Source organism: Protopterus annectens, chromosome 14.part0 (genome assembly GCF_019279795.1).
Source record: "Protopterus annectens isolate FY-2018-M chromosome 14.part0, PAN1.0, whole genome shotgun sequence".
NCBI lineage: Eukaryota > Metazoa > Chordata > Ceratodontiformes > Protopteridae > Protopterus > Protopterus annectens.
This window is the reverse complement of record NC_056748.1, coordinates 472,656,084-472,673,806: the sequence shown is the minus strand read 5'-3', so window position 1 is coordinate 472,673,806 and position 17,723 is coordinate 472,656,084. Positions and strand designations below refer to the sequence as shown.

At 46.2% G+C, this 17,723-nt stretch overlaps 1 protein-coding gene across 1 annotated transcript in view; it reads left to right on the top strand.

The window, feature by feature from the left end:
• PI4K2A (phosphatidylinositol 4-kinase type 2 alpha) overlaps positions 1-17,723 on the top strand; it is a 1,139,234-nt gene that overhangs the window by 885,988 nt on the left and 235,523 nt on the right. The window contains exon 8 of the mRNA XM_044056228.1: positions 5,402-5,461. Coding sequence (XP_043912163.1) covers positions 5,402-5,461 — 60 coding nt within the window. The remainder of the gene's footprint in view (positions 1-5,401; positions 5,462-17,723) is intronic.

Here is a 17,723-nt window from a genome sequence, read left to right as displayed (position 1 = left end):
ATATATTAAAGTACCAGCAGCATATAATGGGACCACTTAAACAAAAAATTATGTTGATTCCTGACTGTGCTGAACACAAAGAATTACAGTATTTAATGCAGTCCGCAGAACAAGTTAGTAACCCTACTTTGCAATGTGGTTTTGACTCTCTAGAAGAATCTTGCGGAGGGCTATATTAGAACATCGAAGTATTAAAACTTCGAATGTTCTGATATCGAACACTATTCAGCAAACGCTAAGAATAGCAAAGCTGCAGAACAGCGAATTCTTTCCTCGGGAAAGAATTCGGTTGCCCGTTTCTGTGGCTTTGCTATTCTTAGCGGTGTGGTGGAAATTTACAGGTTGGGTTCAGGTAAGTGTATGATTGTACGTTAGGTTTAGGGGTGAATTAAGTGAGTTAGGGTTAGGGCGCGGGTTAGGCATGTGTGCGATAGTGACAGATTTTAGGGTTAAGGGCGGTTTAAGTGAGTTAGGGTTAGGGCGTGGGTTAGGTGAGTGTGCGATAGTGACTGACCTTAGGGTTAGGGTTAAGGTAAGTGTGTAGATAGTAGTGTATGTTTAGTTTAGTGTAGCGTTAGACGTAGGAATTTAAGTGTATGTGTGTGGTTGCTGTTTGTGTGATGTGCTTGTGTTGTGTGTATGTGTTTCGGAGCAGCAAATTTTTTCCATGGGAAAAAATTTGCTGTTCTGAATGTTTGATATTTTCATGTTTAGATGTTTTGGGGCAGATGAAATAGTGTTCGCTATTTTCATTTTTCAATATCGTGATATAAACGCTCTTGCGGGGCTGCTGTCACTGGGTCTGTACTTAGAAGGCATGCTTGACTTAAGGAGCAAAACTTGCCAGATCATGCTACAGCTAAATTACTGCATGCTTCCTTAAACCAAGACCGCCTGTTTGGCAACAAAGCAGAAGAAGTCCTCAAAAAGATGGAGGAAAAAGCTAAATCTATGCAAACAGATTTCCTTACAAGTGCAGCCTCCCAGATTTAGTAGGCATTTGCCTTCAAAGAATTGGTCCTTTCCAGTCTTTTCCAGGCCTTCTCAGTCCAAACCCAGGAACAGCAGACCACTTAGGTTACAGTCTCAGGCTATGCACAGGCCTAAGCAGTGGGGGGCTCCCACTTCCAAAGCAGAGAGTAGTAAGACACCCCCCTACTGAAAAATGGCGCAATGACTTAACTTTAACCATTCCAAGCCCTGGTCAACTGCCTGCTGCCTTAGGAGGATAGCCCTCCCTGCATGCAGAAAACTGGGAACACGTTACCCAGGACAAATCTGTTTTGAATATAGTTTCCCAAGGATACAGATTCCACTTCCGCACCCTACAAACCCCAAACGGTTGGCCAGACCTACCCCCAAATCAGTGGGCAGAGGCCCAACAGCAGGTTCTCTCTCTTCTAAGTATCAGGGCTATTCAACCTCTCTCAGCAGAAGAAACGGGGCAAGGTTTTTATTCAAGACTTTTCCTGGTACCCAGAAAATACAGCTCCTGGTGTCCTATCCTGGACCTCTCTATTCTAAACACCTTTTTGGTAATCCCAAAATTCAAAATGCCCTATGCTAGGCAAAGATGCCTGGTTGACAACCTTAAACTTAAAGGAAGCTTACCTGCACATTCCAGTAAGGGAATCTTGCAGGAAATACCTACGCTTCAGGGCAGGCTCCATGCACTGTCAGTTCTCTGCACTTGCTTTTGGCTTATCTACTGCTCCCAGGGTATTCACAAATTGTCTAGCTCCAGCCATTGCATTTTTCAGACAGAGAAAAAATCAAATATACCCATACTTGGACGATTGTCTGATTCAGGCAGAAAGCCAGGACTTGCTATTAAAACATCTGTCATTCATAAAGAACCTTCTAACCTTTCTGGGGTATACCATAAACGAAAAGAAATCTCACCTAGTACCCAGCCAACAGATTGTATTCCTGGGTGCAAGCTTGAACACAACTTCCCAGATGGCTTTCATCATGCCAGAGAAACAAGTTTATTTGACAACCTACTTCAAACTATTGGCCACAAAGACCCAGCTATCTGCAAGAAAAATTTCACAAGCCCTGGGGTTCATGGCCTCTTGCATTCTAGTTATTCCATATGCAAGACTGCATATGAGGAAACTACAATGGTATCTAAAAAGCCTATGGTGTCAACATTCTCAGGACCTGGAATCAATGATTTCTATCATTCCTTCTATAAAGACAGAGTTCCTTTGGTAGGAAGAGGCCTGCTACCACAACAATGGGCTCCCTTTCACTCTATCCCCTGCCACCCAAACCCTAACAACAGACTCATCAGACTATGCATAGGGGGGCTCATTTGGCAGGGCAGTGCATTCAGGGCAAATGGAACCCAAGACAGATGCACCTGCATATCAACAAAAAGAAATGTCACCTGTACAGAATTCCCTGACAGCCTTTAAAGACCGTATTCTTCCAGGACAATTACAGGTAAAGACAGACACACCACAGTTATGTGGTACATAAACAGGTAGGGGGGAACCCACTCGTACCCTCTCTGCAGACTAGCCATGGCTCTATGGAACACAGCCTTGAGCTACCAAGTGCACCTGCAAGCTCAATCCCTGCCAGGCAAGCTAAATTCACTGGCAGATGACCCTAAGCAGAAATCTCATGGACCCACACAAATGGTAACTGGAACCAAAAATATTCAACCTCTTGAGGAACAAATGGGGGACTCCAGAGGTAGACCTGTTTGCCTCTCCTCAGAACTACCAATTGGACAAATTCTGCACACAGACTTTCCACAGTCAAGCCTGGAAAGTAGATGCCCTGTCCTTTACCTGGGAAAGCCTTTCAGTTTATGCCTTCCCCCTCTGCCTCTCATCTCGAAGGTTCTGCAAAAGCTCAAACAGGACAAGTCAAGGACAGTACTGATTGCACCAGACTGGCCACATCAGCACTGGTATCCCCTCTTGCACAGTATGACACTATCGGAAGCATGGCACCTGCCTCAGACCCCTTCCCTGCTGTCCCAGCAGGCGGGTCAGATTCTGCACCCTCAGCTTTAAACCCAGAACCTTGCAGCCTGGCTAATTCCTTGAGCTCTCCAATAGCATCCCTCAATAAGCAGGTGCTAGATGTCATTCTGGAGGCAAGGAGGCCTAGTCATAGAAAATCATATGCTAAAAAGTGGAAAAGATACTGTTCCTGGAGCCAGACTTAGTGGATGGGCACAACGGTGCCCAGCTTACCTCATATTCTTCAGTACTTAACAGAAATGCTCCACAAGGGCCTATCCTTCTCGTCAATTAAATTTCATGCCTCTGCCATTGCAGCACATTATAATACTGAGCCACCCCTCTTTTCTCACCCCCTGCTAAAGCAATTCCTTAGAGTGGCCAAAAATGTAAGACCCCCAGGAGAGCCCCTACTCCAGCCTGGGACCTCAACTTTGTATTGGAAAAGCTCACTCTCCCTCCCTTTGAGCCAGCTGCAACTGCAGAGTTGAAATCCCTTTCTTGGAAAACAGCCTTCCTTCTAGCCATCCCGTCAGCAAGAAGAGTGTTTGAATTACAGGCCCTTATGGCAGTGGAACCCTTCATTATCTTCCATGCTGACAGGGTTTCCCTCAGGACCAATCCTTCCTTTATGCCCAAAGTGGTGTCTAGTGTGGCCCTAAATCAGTCCATTCATTTGCCCACTTTTTTCCCTAATCCACAAAACAAAGGAGAACGAATACTGCACTCTCTGGACATGCACAGACAACTTCGATTTTATTTGAACAGGACTAAGCCTCTCAGAAAATCTGAACAGCTGCTAGATGGCTTTGCTGCAGGGGCAGAGGGGAAGGCCATTTCAAAGCAAACAATTTCTAAATGGATAGCCCATTACATTCATTTCTGCTGTAAGCACCATGGAAAACCTACCCCACAGGGGATAAGATCACATTCCACCAGGGCTGCAGCTACCTCTACAGCCGTTCTCAGAGGAGTCCCTACCAGGGACATCCTAGAAGCTGCTACCTGGAGCTGTGTACATACCTTCACCAAGCATTACCACATGCCTATTTTTTCTAAATCCAGAGCTGGTTTTGCCACTTCAGTCTTGTAGGGCTTAATAGCTGGCCCTAATGCTCTCTACCTTCCTCCTCCCTTCCTTAGCTTTGGGAATCAACCCAAATGTGATGACTGTAACAGTGAAACATGAAGAACATAGTACAGTTGTGTGTACACTTACTATAAATGTAGATGTTCGAGTGTATTCACTGTTGCAGTCCTGGTTACCTTCCCTCCAGCCCCCTGACTTCTCTTGGCTCTACCTTTCCTTCTTGTTTGGTTTATTTAAGTTCTCTGGTGTATTTGCTTTTTGACGGAGGTGTACCATCACATAAAATTGCTTCCCATTGTGGGGGCACCTGACATCTGGGGCAAGAAAAACTGATGTAATGGCGTCGGCTGCATGTTTTATACCCCTGACGACCTGACGTCGTGGAAGAAGAGACAGCATCCAACGCAGGAATCCAAGACTCTGGTATTCAGGCCGGCTGAGGGCTACCTGCAGGCAGATAACTCAAATGTGATAACTAGAACAGTGAATAAACTTGAACATCTACATTTATGGTAAGTGTACACAATTGTACTTTATCCTCCCAATGAACGTTCCCCCACTGGTGCCAGTGATGAGGCTTGAAGCTTCTTGATTACTGGCCAAGAAGTGGGGCGTCACCGTCACATACCCATTATAAATGTGTCTGTTTTCTAAATTGTTCTTTTTAAAGGAATACATGTCCTGCTTGTAAGTTACAATTGAAGTTTTGTATGTGTTAAATTTGTTTATACAGTATATTGCTTTGAGCAGTGGCTAGACTCTTAATGGACTTGGTTGCCTAGCATTAACCTATGAACGCATGTGCTTCTGTTAAATACTATTGTTTTACCTTGTTTAAAAGGCTTTATTGATGCATCTTTTTTTCATCTTTTATTTGTGCATTAGTTCCTTGACTTTTGTAACATACTTTTAGCTAAGACTGCTTGTAACAAAAACAATTGATTGCTGCTTATATATAAATCCTGGATTTTTTTTTACCACAGAATCAAATTGTTTGAAGTTACGGTGTTCCAAAATAATCAAATTGTGATACCCTGGAAACAAATGAATATTGAAGGCAAATGGGCTTGTGCAAAGTAGAAGCATGTAGAAAGCCACACATGCTTGACGATAACTGCCCTTGCAGCAGTACTTTTACTAAATAATTTGAGTAAAACATCTTGATTTTTATCTTTCATTTAACAAGTGTTATTAAAATGAGATGCTGTTTGCAGTAGCATATAGACACTAGAATTCTGAAGAATTTATTTCCCATCATATTTATATACCCATTTTTGCAGAATAATCGAACAATTCATCACATGTAATTTAACTTTTTTTCACTGTTTTGCAGAGAGATCCAGGGTTTGACAGGGGGCAGTTTCATAAGCAGATTGCTGTCATGAGAGGACAGGTATGTCATGAAATGTATTTACTGAGCAGTTTGCTTTTTTTCTCTCTCTTATGTATGTATTCCTGTGATGTGTGTGTGTGTGGGGGGGGGGTGTACTTAAAAACTAAGTGTCAATGTCGCTAACATCAACACACAATTAAAAAATGTCAACACACAGCTGCACTTGCTCTGAGACATAACCTCAGAACATGCAACTACAAAATGATTTTTTCCAGGGGGGCCCAACCCCCTGCACCCATAACACCCATGATAATTACATATACCAAGTAAGTCGGAGATCACACAATACTGGGTGGGGAAAGGGCATATTCACCAACCCTGGTTATGTACTGATCTTGTAAAGCTGTCGATCGGCTGTTTTGTCAACTAAATTGTATTGATAAAACAGTTGTAGACTATACCAAGAGTCAACGTTGGCAGTACCTCCCAAACCTACATGCTTTTGTGTGTGTGTGTGCGTGTGTGTGTGTGTTTGTTTAAATACACTTAGATTAAATCCTTTGCTGTAATTTACAAATGTATATATTGCTTATTACAGCTAAATGTAAAAAAAAAAAATATATATATATATATATATATGTAAAACTTGGATCTGATGAAACTCTGACAAGGTCAAAAGCAGTCATCTTTTGTTTTAACTTAATAAAGCTTAAATCCTGTTTTGCTATTTTCGATAAGAATGCAAGGTTATCTGTGGCACAGATCTTGCATAAGAAGTGTTGGCAACTTTGATATCCTTACATTCTTCGCAGTATTCATTACAAATGCGATTCCCTGCCGTGAAGCCGACTGGCCAGTTTACTAAAGCCTACCATTCATTTAAGGTACCCTGAATGTCACTGACACACTTACTCCATTACATAGTGTAGGGCATAAAGGTGACGTTCAGGCATACCATCCTCAAAACGTCTTTACTGCCAATCCGAATGCTGTTTTAACCAGTGGTCTGTTACCTCCATCTGTTTTTTACCGTTTTTCTGTTAGTATTCCTGTGATTTCTCCTGTTTGCTGGAGTCCTCACTGTTGCAGATAAGTACCCAGCTGGGTTTTTGGTTACGTTTTTCTGTTTGTTTTGTGCTGTTTGGAGTTAATGTCATCCAGGAAGGGTAAATGCCAGTGTAGCAGACTGATTCCCCATAAAGACCGCCAGGATAAGTGTCTTTTTTGCTTGGGTGCTGCTCACAACAAACGTCTTGTTCAATTTGTCAGGCTTTTGTCCCCAAAACTCTTCATAGTAGGCTTTCTTCCCTTTCATTGCATCTTGAGAACCAGCATCTTAAGCTTTTTGCTGCAGATACTTCCTGCCCCAAGGGTCAGTCATCAGAGAAGAAGGTACATAAGGTAAGGCCGAAATCTTCCACTGTCCAGCCTCTGCCGGGAGTTTCTCCCGAAGTTATTATGAACCAAGACACTTGACTGGTTCAGATGATGTCAGATTCCTCTACCGCATCTTGGCTGGAGGTCAGTGAGAAGGTGGTGGGCAGCATGTCTGACAAGGCTTTGCAGGCATCCATTTTGAGCGTTCAGAGGTAACCACGGTTGATTGTTTCAGAGTGTTCTGGAGGGGTTCCGCAGGTTCTCTGTAGCGAAGAAGTTCCTACTACACTTGTGTCAGGGCCTTCTCTGGTTTCTAGGACGGATGTCTGCTTAAAAAGGAAACAGAAAACTAATCATGTTTCTTCTCCTAGGGATCCACAAAGTGAGTGGCAGGCCTTTACTCAGGGGTTATTTATTGCTTTCTGTTGTTGAGGCCTCCTCAAGGGGTTTCAGTTCCTGCTCATCCTTGGTCCTCTTCTTCCCCTAAAAGGCCCAGAGAACTGAATTCTTCTGAGGTGGATTCTGATGATGAATCCCTTGCTTATTCTACCCAGATTCCTTCTCCTTTAGACTACAGGTCTGAGGAAGAGGACTCTCGTATTCTAGATAATCTTCAGAGGAAATTTCCTTTGGGGACACAACCTCTAGGATGATGGAATTTTTTAAGTGTGTTTGTGCCCAAGTTTCTGATATCCATATGAGATATATACTGTGAGTTACTGCCGATGGAATCTCCTAAACCTGCAGCCATTCCTCCTGTCTTGCCTGCTTTATTGGATGTTTTTTCCAATACTTCTAAAGTGCCAGATTCTCTGCCCTCTGCTCCCAAGAAGTCTGATAGGTTTTTATAGGGTGCCTGAGGATTGTTCCTTTTTGTTTACAGTGGATATAAAAAGTGTACACATCCCTGTTAAAATTCCAGGATGTAATGGGATCCTATCTCGCCTACATTCATAACTGATGGGTTCTCGGCTCCGACTCGGCCACTATATACTAGAACGAAGTCTCTAATTGGCTGGGCTACCCCTTATCCCAGAATGCACCACGCCTGCTTCCCCAGATCTCATTTGCCGCTTTTCAAGCTGGACGTGGTCTCGACTTGGCTGGAGATAAGTGTTTTTTTTCATTACTTTTTGGTCTTTTGACCTAGGGTTTTCTTCACAAATTTAACAAACAGCTGTTTTAACAGCTTTATGTGTGTGTGTAACCTGTTTTGGTGTGATTGGTATTTTTTTCTACTTACCGGGCAAGGCCCGTTTAAGTTAGAGGGCCCTTGCCCTTATTTGTGTGTGGGTGTGTTGATTTTGTCTCTCTGTATGTCCTGATTTATCGAGCTAAGCCCATTTAAGTTAGAGGGCTTCTGCCCATTTTGTGTTCTGTATCTCGGGCCAGTCCCATTTTTTGAGTCAAAGGGCTCGTGCCCTACTTTAAGGTTTGCTTTTCGTTGTGGGAAATAGTAGTGTGACAGGATGTCGAAAGAGCAGAAGTCTGGTTTTAAAAAGTGCACCAAGTGCAACTACAAAATGTCTCTTACTGATAGTCATGCTGTTTGTGTATATTGTTTAGGACCGAAACATTTGCAGGAAACATGTAGTGTTTGTCATGCTTTTTCCTCTAGGGTCCTTCAAGAACGAAAAAATAAATTGATCCTTAAGGACCTTATTAAGCCCTCCTTTGAGTAAGCTTTGGCTTCTCCTTCCTCTCCAGCTTCTAAAAAGAAAAGGTCGGCTCCGACCAGTCCGTCGGAACCGACTTCCAAGAAGCATAGGTCGACCTCTTCTTCCTCAGCTCCAGTGGCTTCGGAGCCTCGGGTGGAAGGGTCTGCCTCGATACCTCTTTCCTCGGCTCCATTGGTGTCGGAGCCGCAGGTTGGGGGATCGAGAGGCGAATCACCTGCTTCGGCTCCTTTGGTCTCGGAGCCGTTGGAGATGTGCAGCTCAGACCCCCCCCCCCGGCCCCGAAGTCCCCTTCGGCGCCGATGCTTATTCATATGATTCCGGATCCGGTGCCGATGGTGTTGGAGCTATTTCGGAGCCGGTCCCCTGGTCTGTCAGAGCCAAGAGAGAAGTCGTCTCGGCCCCCATCTATTTCCTCTAAATCCTCCAGGTTGTCAGACTCAGATTTGGACAGAGTTATCCAGAGGCTTTTCCAGTCCCCGGTTTTTGCAAAAATGGTCTCGGCTCCAGCTCACTCGGCTCCAGAGCCGGTCCCCACTTCGACACATCCGATTCCTCCTCCAACCTCCTCGGAGCCGTTGGAGTCGGTGATGGTAGAGCGGAGCAGAGTTGTCCAGTCGTAATCGAGACTCCCTCAGAGCTTCTCTGTTCCGACCATCATTCCTACCCTGTCCTCGGCGTCAGGGTTCGGTACCAGGACTTTCTCGGTCGGGGCCGAGGGGAACACTTTGGAACTGGTAGCTTTGGTGCCTAGTCTTCCCCTCGGAGCGTCGGCCGCAGGGATTCCCGGTACCGTAATGGTCTCTCAGCCGGTGTCCTCCGTAGAGTCTGGAGGTCCTGGTTTTGAGGCCATGAGGAGTGCGCTGACCATGTCCTTGCCGGCTCAGCAAGTCTCTACCTCACTGTCCCTAGACTTGGGAACTGGTGCTTCTGGTGTGCTTCATTCCCACGACAGCAGGGCCCCAGGGCCTGAGGATACCCCCTTGGGGGGTTCCCTTCTCCCGGGAGGTCCTTCTAAATCCGCTTCAGATGAACCTCCAAGAAAAAAATTGTGCAAGAGGAAGCACATTGACTCCCAGAATGAGTCTATCACATCAGATACTGACCTCGATGATGTGGAGGGGTCCCCAAAATCGTCCTCGGATGGAGTCTCATTCTCAGATATCCTCGAGATCCGGAGACAGAGAGGCGATTGGCAGTCCAAAACCCCTTCCGCAGAGGAGTCAGTCTTCCTCAAGGCTTTTGGGGCCCAGCCCTCCGCCTCCTGAGTGTCTCCACCCTTCGATGAATTACTAGATTTAGTTTCTCGAAGGGTGTGGGAACACCCTGACACTGTGGAACCGGTGCCCGCCAGGCCTAACAAGTTCCTCTCAGCCCCTACTCAAAAGGAATTTTTGACTAAAGGAGTTGCAGTAGATGCGATGGTGGTGGCATCTGCCACTCAGCAGGACGTGGCAGAGGCTTCAACGTCTATTCACCCTCCTAATAAGGATTCCAGGAGCATGGATAGGTACGGAAGCTGCACTTTCTTCAGCGGCCTTTACCCTGCGGTCGCTGAATTATCTTTGTCATTTTACCAGGTTCCAAAGGGAGTGAGTCTCTTACGGGTAATCTTCCTGAGGCGTTAGCCCAAACTGTTGCCGCCCAGATGACTACCCTATCTTCGATAGTCAACTCGTTCATGAGGCTCATATCATATGCGGCCGAAGGCGTAGAAGCGGAACAGGCGTGGCTCTTAGAAGACACGCCTGGTTACGCTTGTGTCCCTTTGCGGAGGCTTTTAAGTCTTCCTTCACCGACACCCCCTTTGATGGGTCCTCCCTGTTTGGACCCAAGGTGAAGGACACACTGACTCGGTGCGAGCAGGAGGGCAAGACCTTGACTGCCGTGGGGGCCTGTTTTTCCACTCCCTCTAGACCTTACCCCAAGGCCCAGAGAGGAGGGAAAATGTGGTTCAGGAAATCTCAAAGGTCTTTCCCTACTCCACCGAGTGATCCCCCCTCTAGAGGCGGGGGGGGGATTCAGGAAGACGCTGCCCCAGAGGCGGCAGAGGCCCCCGTAACTCTGGAGACCACGATTCCTTTCGTGGTCCATCCTACACTCACAGTCCCTGAGACGTGGCCCGACTGCTCATCTCCGGAGCCAGTCGGGGGTCGCTTTGCGGAACACCCGCAGGCTTGGGAATCTATCACCAAGGATCAGTGGGTGCTCCGAACCATAACCGGAGGCTATCTCATCCCTTTCATCAAGATCCCCCCTCTTCCTATCAGGAAAATCCCGGATGTGCCACCCAGTCAGCGGGATCAAGCAGCGGTCGAGGTTTCAAAGCTGCTAAGAAAAGGAGTCATCCAGCCTGTCCCCGCCGAGCAGATCGGATCAGGAACTTACTCAAGACTATTTTTGGTGCCAAAAAAGACAGGGGACTTAAGGCTCATTTTGGACCTCAGATCATTGAATCACTTTGTAAAAAAATCCAAATTCCAAATGGTCACCCTTCAGTCCATTCTCCCGTTATTGGAGAAGGATGTCTGGATGTGCTCCATAGATCTCAAGGACGCTTACTATCACATTCTGATAAGTCAAGAGTCCAGGAGTCATTTACGCTTCCGCCTGGGAGCCAGTCATTTCCAGTTCCGAGCACTGCCCTTTGGTCTCACCACAGCCCCCAGGGTGTTCAACAAGTGTCTGGCAGTAGTGACAGCTCACTTGAGAAGTCTAGGATTCCAAGTGTTTCCCTATCGAGACGACTGGCTCCTTACTGCCACCTCCAAGCATCTATTAGTTCGGGCGCTTATGACCACAGTCAGTTTGGGTCATTCACTAGGAATCATGTTCAGTTGGGGAAAATCTGTGCTGCAGCCATCTCAGCGTATTATCTTTATAGGCGCAGAGTTAGACACAAGAAGAATGCAGGCATTCTTGCCAGTAGAAAGGATTCAGGTCCTGCAGTCTCAGGTTCAAACCTTGTTACCCAGATCACGAGTTCAGGCCAGACTGATTCTGCAGTTATTGGGCACGATGGCCTCGACTATTCTTCTAGTCCCCTTAGCCAGGCTGCACATGCGGGTGCTGCAATGGCTACTGCCGGTTCAGTGGTCCTTTCAGGAACTCCCCTTGAACCATTTGGTCCAGATTACGGAAATTTGCCATCGGGACCTACGTTGGTGGCTGCTTCGGTCCAACCTGGACCAGGGGCGACCCTTTGCCCTTCAGCCTCCCGTCGCCACGGTGACCACAGACGCCTCCCAGATAGGGTGGGGGGGTCATTATCTGCACAGGTCTGTCCAAGGCACATGGCAGATTCACGAAATGCACTTACATATCAATATCCTGGAAATGAGAGCGGTGCTACTGGCATTGCAAGCACTTCATCATGCTCTTCCCCGGGGTACTATTGCGATTCTATCCGACAACATGTCGGTAGTCTGGTACATAAACAAGCAAGGCGGAACCAGGTCCTACCCTCTTTGCCGAGAAGCCATGAGAGTGTGGCATTGGGCGATTTATACCCAGCGTTTCCTAGTGGTAATGCACATTCCGGGGAAATCCAATGTGATTGCAGACAGGCTGAGCAGGACTTTCTTGTTGCTCCACGAGTGGTCCCTCAATGACAGGGTGGCTGCAAACATCTTCGCCAAGTGGGGCCTCCCTTGTTGCGACTTGTTCGCCAACCCTCACAATGCTAAATGCAGGGAGTTCTTCACTCTGACTCCCTCTCAGGGGCAGATTCCCAGGGACGCTCTAGCTCACAGTTGGCCCCCCCGGTCTACTTTACGCCTTCCCTCCGGTTCCCCTTCTCCCGAAGGTGATACAGAAGGCGATGTATCTAGGAAGCGACATGATTTTGATCGCTCCACACTGGCCTTGTCAGGTTTGGTTCCCCTTCCTTCTGAGGTATGCGGTGGAAGGCCCATGGTTTCTGGACCTGGTGCCCGACCTGTTAACTCATCAGTTGGGACGGTCTCACCCATCCCTCAGGTCCTTGAGGTTGGCCGCTTGGTTACTCCACTTCCAACCTTAGTCAGAGATAACTCTTTTTCTCCAGATGTCATCCACATTTTGTCCTCTTCTCACAAACCTTCCACTATTAAACTGTATTCCAGCAAATGGAAGAGGTTTGCTCTTTGGGCCCAGCAACGAGTTATAGATCCCCTTACCGCCCCAGTACCTCAGGTTTTAGAATTCCTGGCTTCTTTGTTTTATTTGGGCTCTTCAGTTTCCACAATTAAAGTCCAACTGGCGGCTATCTAATTTTCATGTCTCCTTTGAGCCTTCCTTAATGGCAAACAGGCTTTGCAAATCTTTCCTTAAAGAAGCGTGGCTCCTTCGGCCCCCAATAGCTCATCCTGTGCCCCCTTGGGACCTGAATATGGTTCTAGCTTCTTTAACTGCCCACCCCTTTGAACCAGCAGCTACTTGTGATATAAAATTTCTATCTTGGAAAACCGCCTTTTTGGTGGCAATAACCTCTGCCAAGCGGGTCTCAGAGCTTCAGGCTCTCTGTTCTAATCCTCCTTATTTGACCTTTCACAAAGACAGAGTGTCCCTCAAGTTAAATCCCTCTTTCTTGCCCAAGGTAGCATCCCCCTTATGCATTCAACAATCCTTGGAGCTCCCTGTGTTTTTTCCCAAATTCTCCAATAGCGCAGAATATATTTTCCATCAGTTGGATGTTCACAGACGACTGCGTTTTTATTTAAGTAGGACCAATCAGACACGAAAGTCAGATCAGCTGTTTGTGTCCTTTGCCGAAAATAGGTTGGGTCAACCGGTGGCTAAAACCACCATAGCCAAATGGATTAAAGATTGCATCTCCTTCATTTATTCACGGTCCGGCAAAGAGCTACCCTTCCCAGTCAGGGCTCATTCTACCAGGGCAATGGCTACTTCTGTAGCATTCCACTCCAAATTATCGATAGATGATATCTGTGCGGCCGCTACCTGGACTTCTCCGCACACCGTCATTTCTCATTACAAGATAGATGTGGCTTCTCGAGGTAGAGCTTCCTTTGGTTCCACAGTTCTCAGGAGTGTTTTCCTTTGAGCCACCCGGGATTTAGGTGCTAGGGACGCTGTCCCATCAGTTATGAATGTAGGTGAGATAGGATCCCATTACATCTTTTAGTTATGTACTTACCATAACTTCGGATGTATGGGATCCATCTCGCCTACATTCATACGTACCCACCCTCCTTCCCCCTTCCCATTGGATTTAGAGGGAATGTTGCTACTTACTGAGTTTTTCTCTTGAAGGACTTTAGTTTGTTACAGTTGCTGGTATGTCTCTGTGTCTGGATGTAGGTATGAAAGCGAACAAACAAGATCTGGGGAAGCAGGTGTGGTGCATTCTGGGATAAGGGGTAGCCCAGCCAATTAGAGACTTCGTTCTAGTATATAGTGGCCGAGTCGGAGCCGATGGATCGGCTCCGAACCCATCAGTTATGAATGTAGGCGAGATGGATCCCATACATCCGAAGTTATGGTAAGTACATAACTAAAAGTTTTTGTTCTATACAAAAAATGAAACCACAATAAATCATTTCAAAACTTTTGCCATCTTTAATGTGACCTATAACCCGTACAATTCAGTTGAAAAACAAAGAAATCTGTTAGGGGAAAAAATATAAAAAATAAAAAACGTACAATAAGCTGGTTGCATAAGTGTGCACACCCTTAAACTTATACTTTGTTGAAGCACCTTTTGATTTAATTACAGCATTCAGTCTTCTTGGGTAGGAGTCTGTCAGCATGGCACATCTTAACTTGGCAATATTTGCCCACTCTTCCTTGCAAAAGCACTCCAAGTCTGTCAGATTGGGAGCCCATCTGTTGTGCACAGCCTTCTTCAGGTCACCCCACAGAGTTTCTATTGGAATTAGGTCTGGGCTCAGGCTGGGCCATTCCAAAACTTTAATTTTCTTCTGGTGAGGCCATTGTTTTGTTGATTTGGATGCACGCTTGGGGTCATTGTCATGTTGAAAGGTAAAATTCCTCTTCATCTTCAGCTTTCTTGCAGATGCCTGAAGGTTTTGGGACAAAAGTGACTGGTATTTGGAACTGTTATAATTCCCTCCACCTTGACTAAAGCCCCAGTTCCAACTGAAGAAAAGCAGCCCCAAAGCATGATACTGCCACCACCATGCTTCACTGTGGGGATTGTGTTCTTTTGGTGATGCGAAGTGTTGTTTTTGCGCCTAATGTACCTTTTGGAATTGTGGCCAAAAAGTTCAACGTTGGTCTCATCAGACCACAACACATTTTCCCACATGCTTTTGGGAGACTTAATGTATTGTTTTGCAAATTTTAGCCGGGCCTGAATGTTTTTCTGTGTAAGAAAAAGCTTCCATCTTGCAACCCTACCCCATAGTCCAGACATATGGAGAATACGGGAGAGTGTTGTCACATGTAATACACAACCAGTACTTGCCAGAAATTCCTGCAGCTCCTTCAGTGTTGCTGTAGGTCTCTTTGCAGCCTTCCTGACCAGCTTTTGTCGTGTCTATTCATCAATTTAGGAGGGACATCCAGTTCTTTGCAATGTCACTGTTGTCCTATATTTTCTTCACTTTTTGATGACCGTCTTCCGTGGTATATCCGATTCTGTGGAAATTTTTTTGTACCCTTCTCCTGACTAATGCCTTTCAACAATGATATCCCTTTGATGCTTTGTAAGCTGTCTGCGAACCATGGCTTTTACTGTAGCAGGCAACTGAGTAAATGTCAGAAAAATCCTACTGGGACAGCTGAACTTTATTTGGGGTTAATCAGAGTCTCTTTAATTGATGGCAGGTGTGTACCCAAGAAGACTGAATGCTGTAATTAAATCAAAAGGTGCTTCAACAAAGTATTAGTTTAAGGGTACCATCTGACTATCCTCCTGTTCCCAGACATATTCCTCTTTCTCTTTGCCTTTCTCTTTCTCTTCCTATTTTCGAATCACCCAGGTTTTTGGTTTATGTCAATCATTTCGCAGGGGTACTTCATGATCTGGATTTCCCGCCCTCTTTTTATGGGTATTCCTCAGCCTCCTTGTGAACAGCTTGTCTCGGGGTACTATTCAAGAGGTGCCTATGTCCCAAAGGGGGAAGGGGTTTTATTCAAGAATGTTACTAGTACCCAGAAAAGAAGGTATTTGGAGACCTATTCTCTAGACCTCTCTCATCTAAATACCTTTCTGAAGGTGCCTTCCTTTCGGATGTTGCCCCTTCAGTCCTTTTTCCTCTTGCTCCCTCAGGCCTTTCTGCTGTCTCTGGATCTCAAGGATGCTTATCTCCATATTCCGATCCATCCTCTTTTCAGGAGATTTTTGCATTTCTTTGTTGCTTCCCGCTATTTTCCATTCTGTGCTTTGCCTTTTAGCCTTTCTACTACCCCAAGGGCATTCACCAAATGCCTCGGTCCTGCGATTGCTTTTTTCAGGCTTCAAGAGATCCACATCTTTCCTTATTTGGACGCCCTGCTGATTCAGGCATCCTCTTCAGAGGTCCTTTTGCAAAATCTTCATTTTACCATTTCTCTTCTTCAGAGCCTGGGGTTCACAATAAACTTCAAAACATCTTCCCTGACTCCTTCTCAGGATCATGTCTTTTTGGGTTGCAAGATTCAGACGGTGCCAATGCTGGTGTCCCTGATTCCTGCAAAGGCCTTAACTCTCATTTCTTTCTTTTAAACACTTCTTCCCTGGCCTCCATTTCAGGCAGGAAATTTCTGAGAGCTGTAGGGTTCATGGCTTCCACCATTTCGATGCTCCCTCTGACCAAATTCCACATGCAGAAGTTCCGGTGGTTTTTGAAGTTGGTGTGGCTTCAGCATGCGCATCCTGTAGACTTTCCAGTTTCTTATTCTCCCATGTCTCAAGGAAGAACTTCTGTGTTGTATTCAGCAGTTGTCTCTGAATCTGGGGCTCCCTTTTCAACCTCCTCTTCCCTCTCAGGATTTCTTCATAGATGCTTCAGATGTGGGATGGAAAGCAACGTTTGGCTTCTTGAGGGTTCAGGGAGTGTGAGCACCTCGTCAGCAGATGGAGCACATCAGCATCAGAGATGAGAGCTCTTATGCTGGCTCTTCAGGCATTCCATCCTCTGTCCTCTGCGGGGCCTCTCAAGGTGTTCACAGACAATACCACAGTTTTGTGGAATATCAACAAACGGGGTACAAGATCTTACCGTCTTTGCCAGATGGCACTTCTGGTATGGGATCTGGCTATCAAGTATCAAGTGACTCTTCAGGCAGTTTATATTCCTTCAGGTCAGAACATTGTGGCAGACAGTCTGAGCAGTACCTTCACTCAATCCCACGAATGGATTCTTCACAGGGATTTGTTTCTGGGCATTGTTCACCAGTGGGGTACTCCTCAAGTAGATCTCTTTGCCTCCCCTCTGATCATACAACTTCCTCTGTTTTGTGCCAGAGTTCCAGGTCCTGTGGTATGGAAGGGTTGGACACCCTCTCATTTGCTTGGAAAGGGATGTTTCTTTATGCATTTCCTTCCCTTCCCCTCCCCTCATTCCAAGAGTCGTGTTCAGGATTCAACAGGATGCTCCCAGAATCTTGTTGGTGACTCCCTTGTGGTTGTGACCGCACTGGATGTCCTTCAAGGATGCAGCTGCAGTCCTTACAAATGGGTTGTCCTGTCGTCAGGCAGCCCTTCGGTCGGCCGGATTCCAAAGTCTGGGTCCGGCTTCGGCTGGTGTCGCACTTCACCCGACGTCATCGCTGCAGTTTTTCGGGTATAAAGGCATCAGCCGACGCCATCTTCCTCGGTCTTTCTTGCCACGTGGCGCCCGAAGCAGAAGCTGTTCGCAAGTGCCGGTCGGTCAGATCCAGAGATTACTACTACCGAATACTACTTCGAAGACTTCTAAAAAGCTAAGTACCCCGTTGGGGACTCTTTCTTGCCTCAGCCGATGTCAGAGAAAGTGAATAACTGTTTATCTTGTGGGAAACAAATACCTCATAAAGATTTCCACTCCTACTGTATACATTGTTTAGGCCCAGACCACGACGTAGCAGCTTGTCTAGCCTGTGCTTCTTTTAATCGACGGACGCTTAGACGTCGGTCGGAGTTTACTGAACAGATTTTCGGCTCTGATTTTGCCTATATTATGCCGTTGGATCCTTCGACAACGCAAATTCCCAAAAAACGTAAAGAAAAGGACCGACACTCGCAGTCCGCGGTTTCGGCCGAAACCGTGATTAAGCAAACCGCGAGTGTCTCGGTTTCGGCCGAAACCGAGCAAGCGGTTCTTTCTTCAGCCGAAACCATGCCT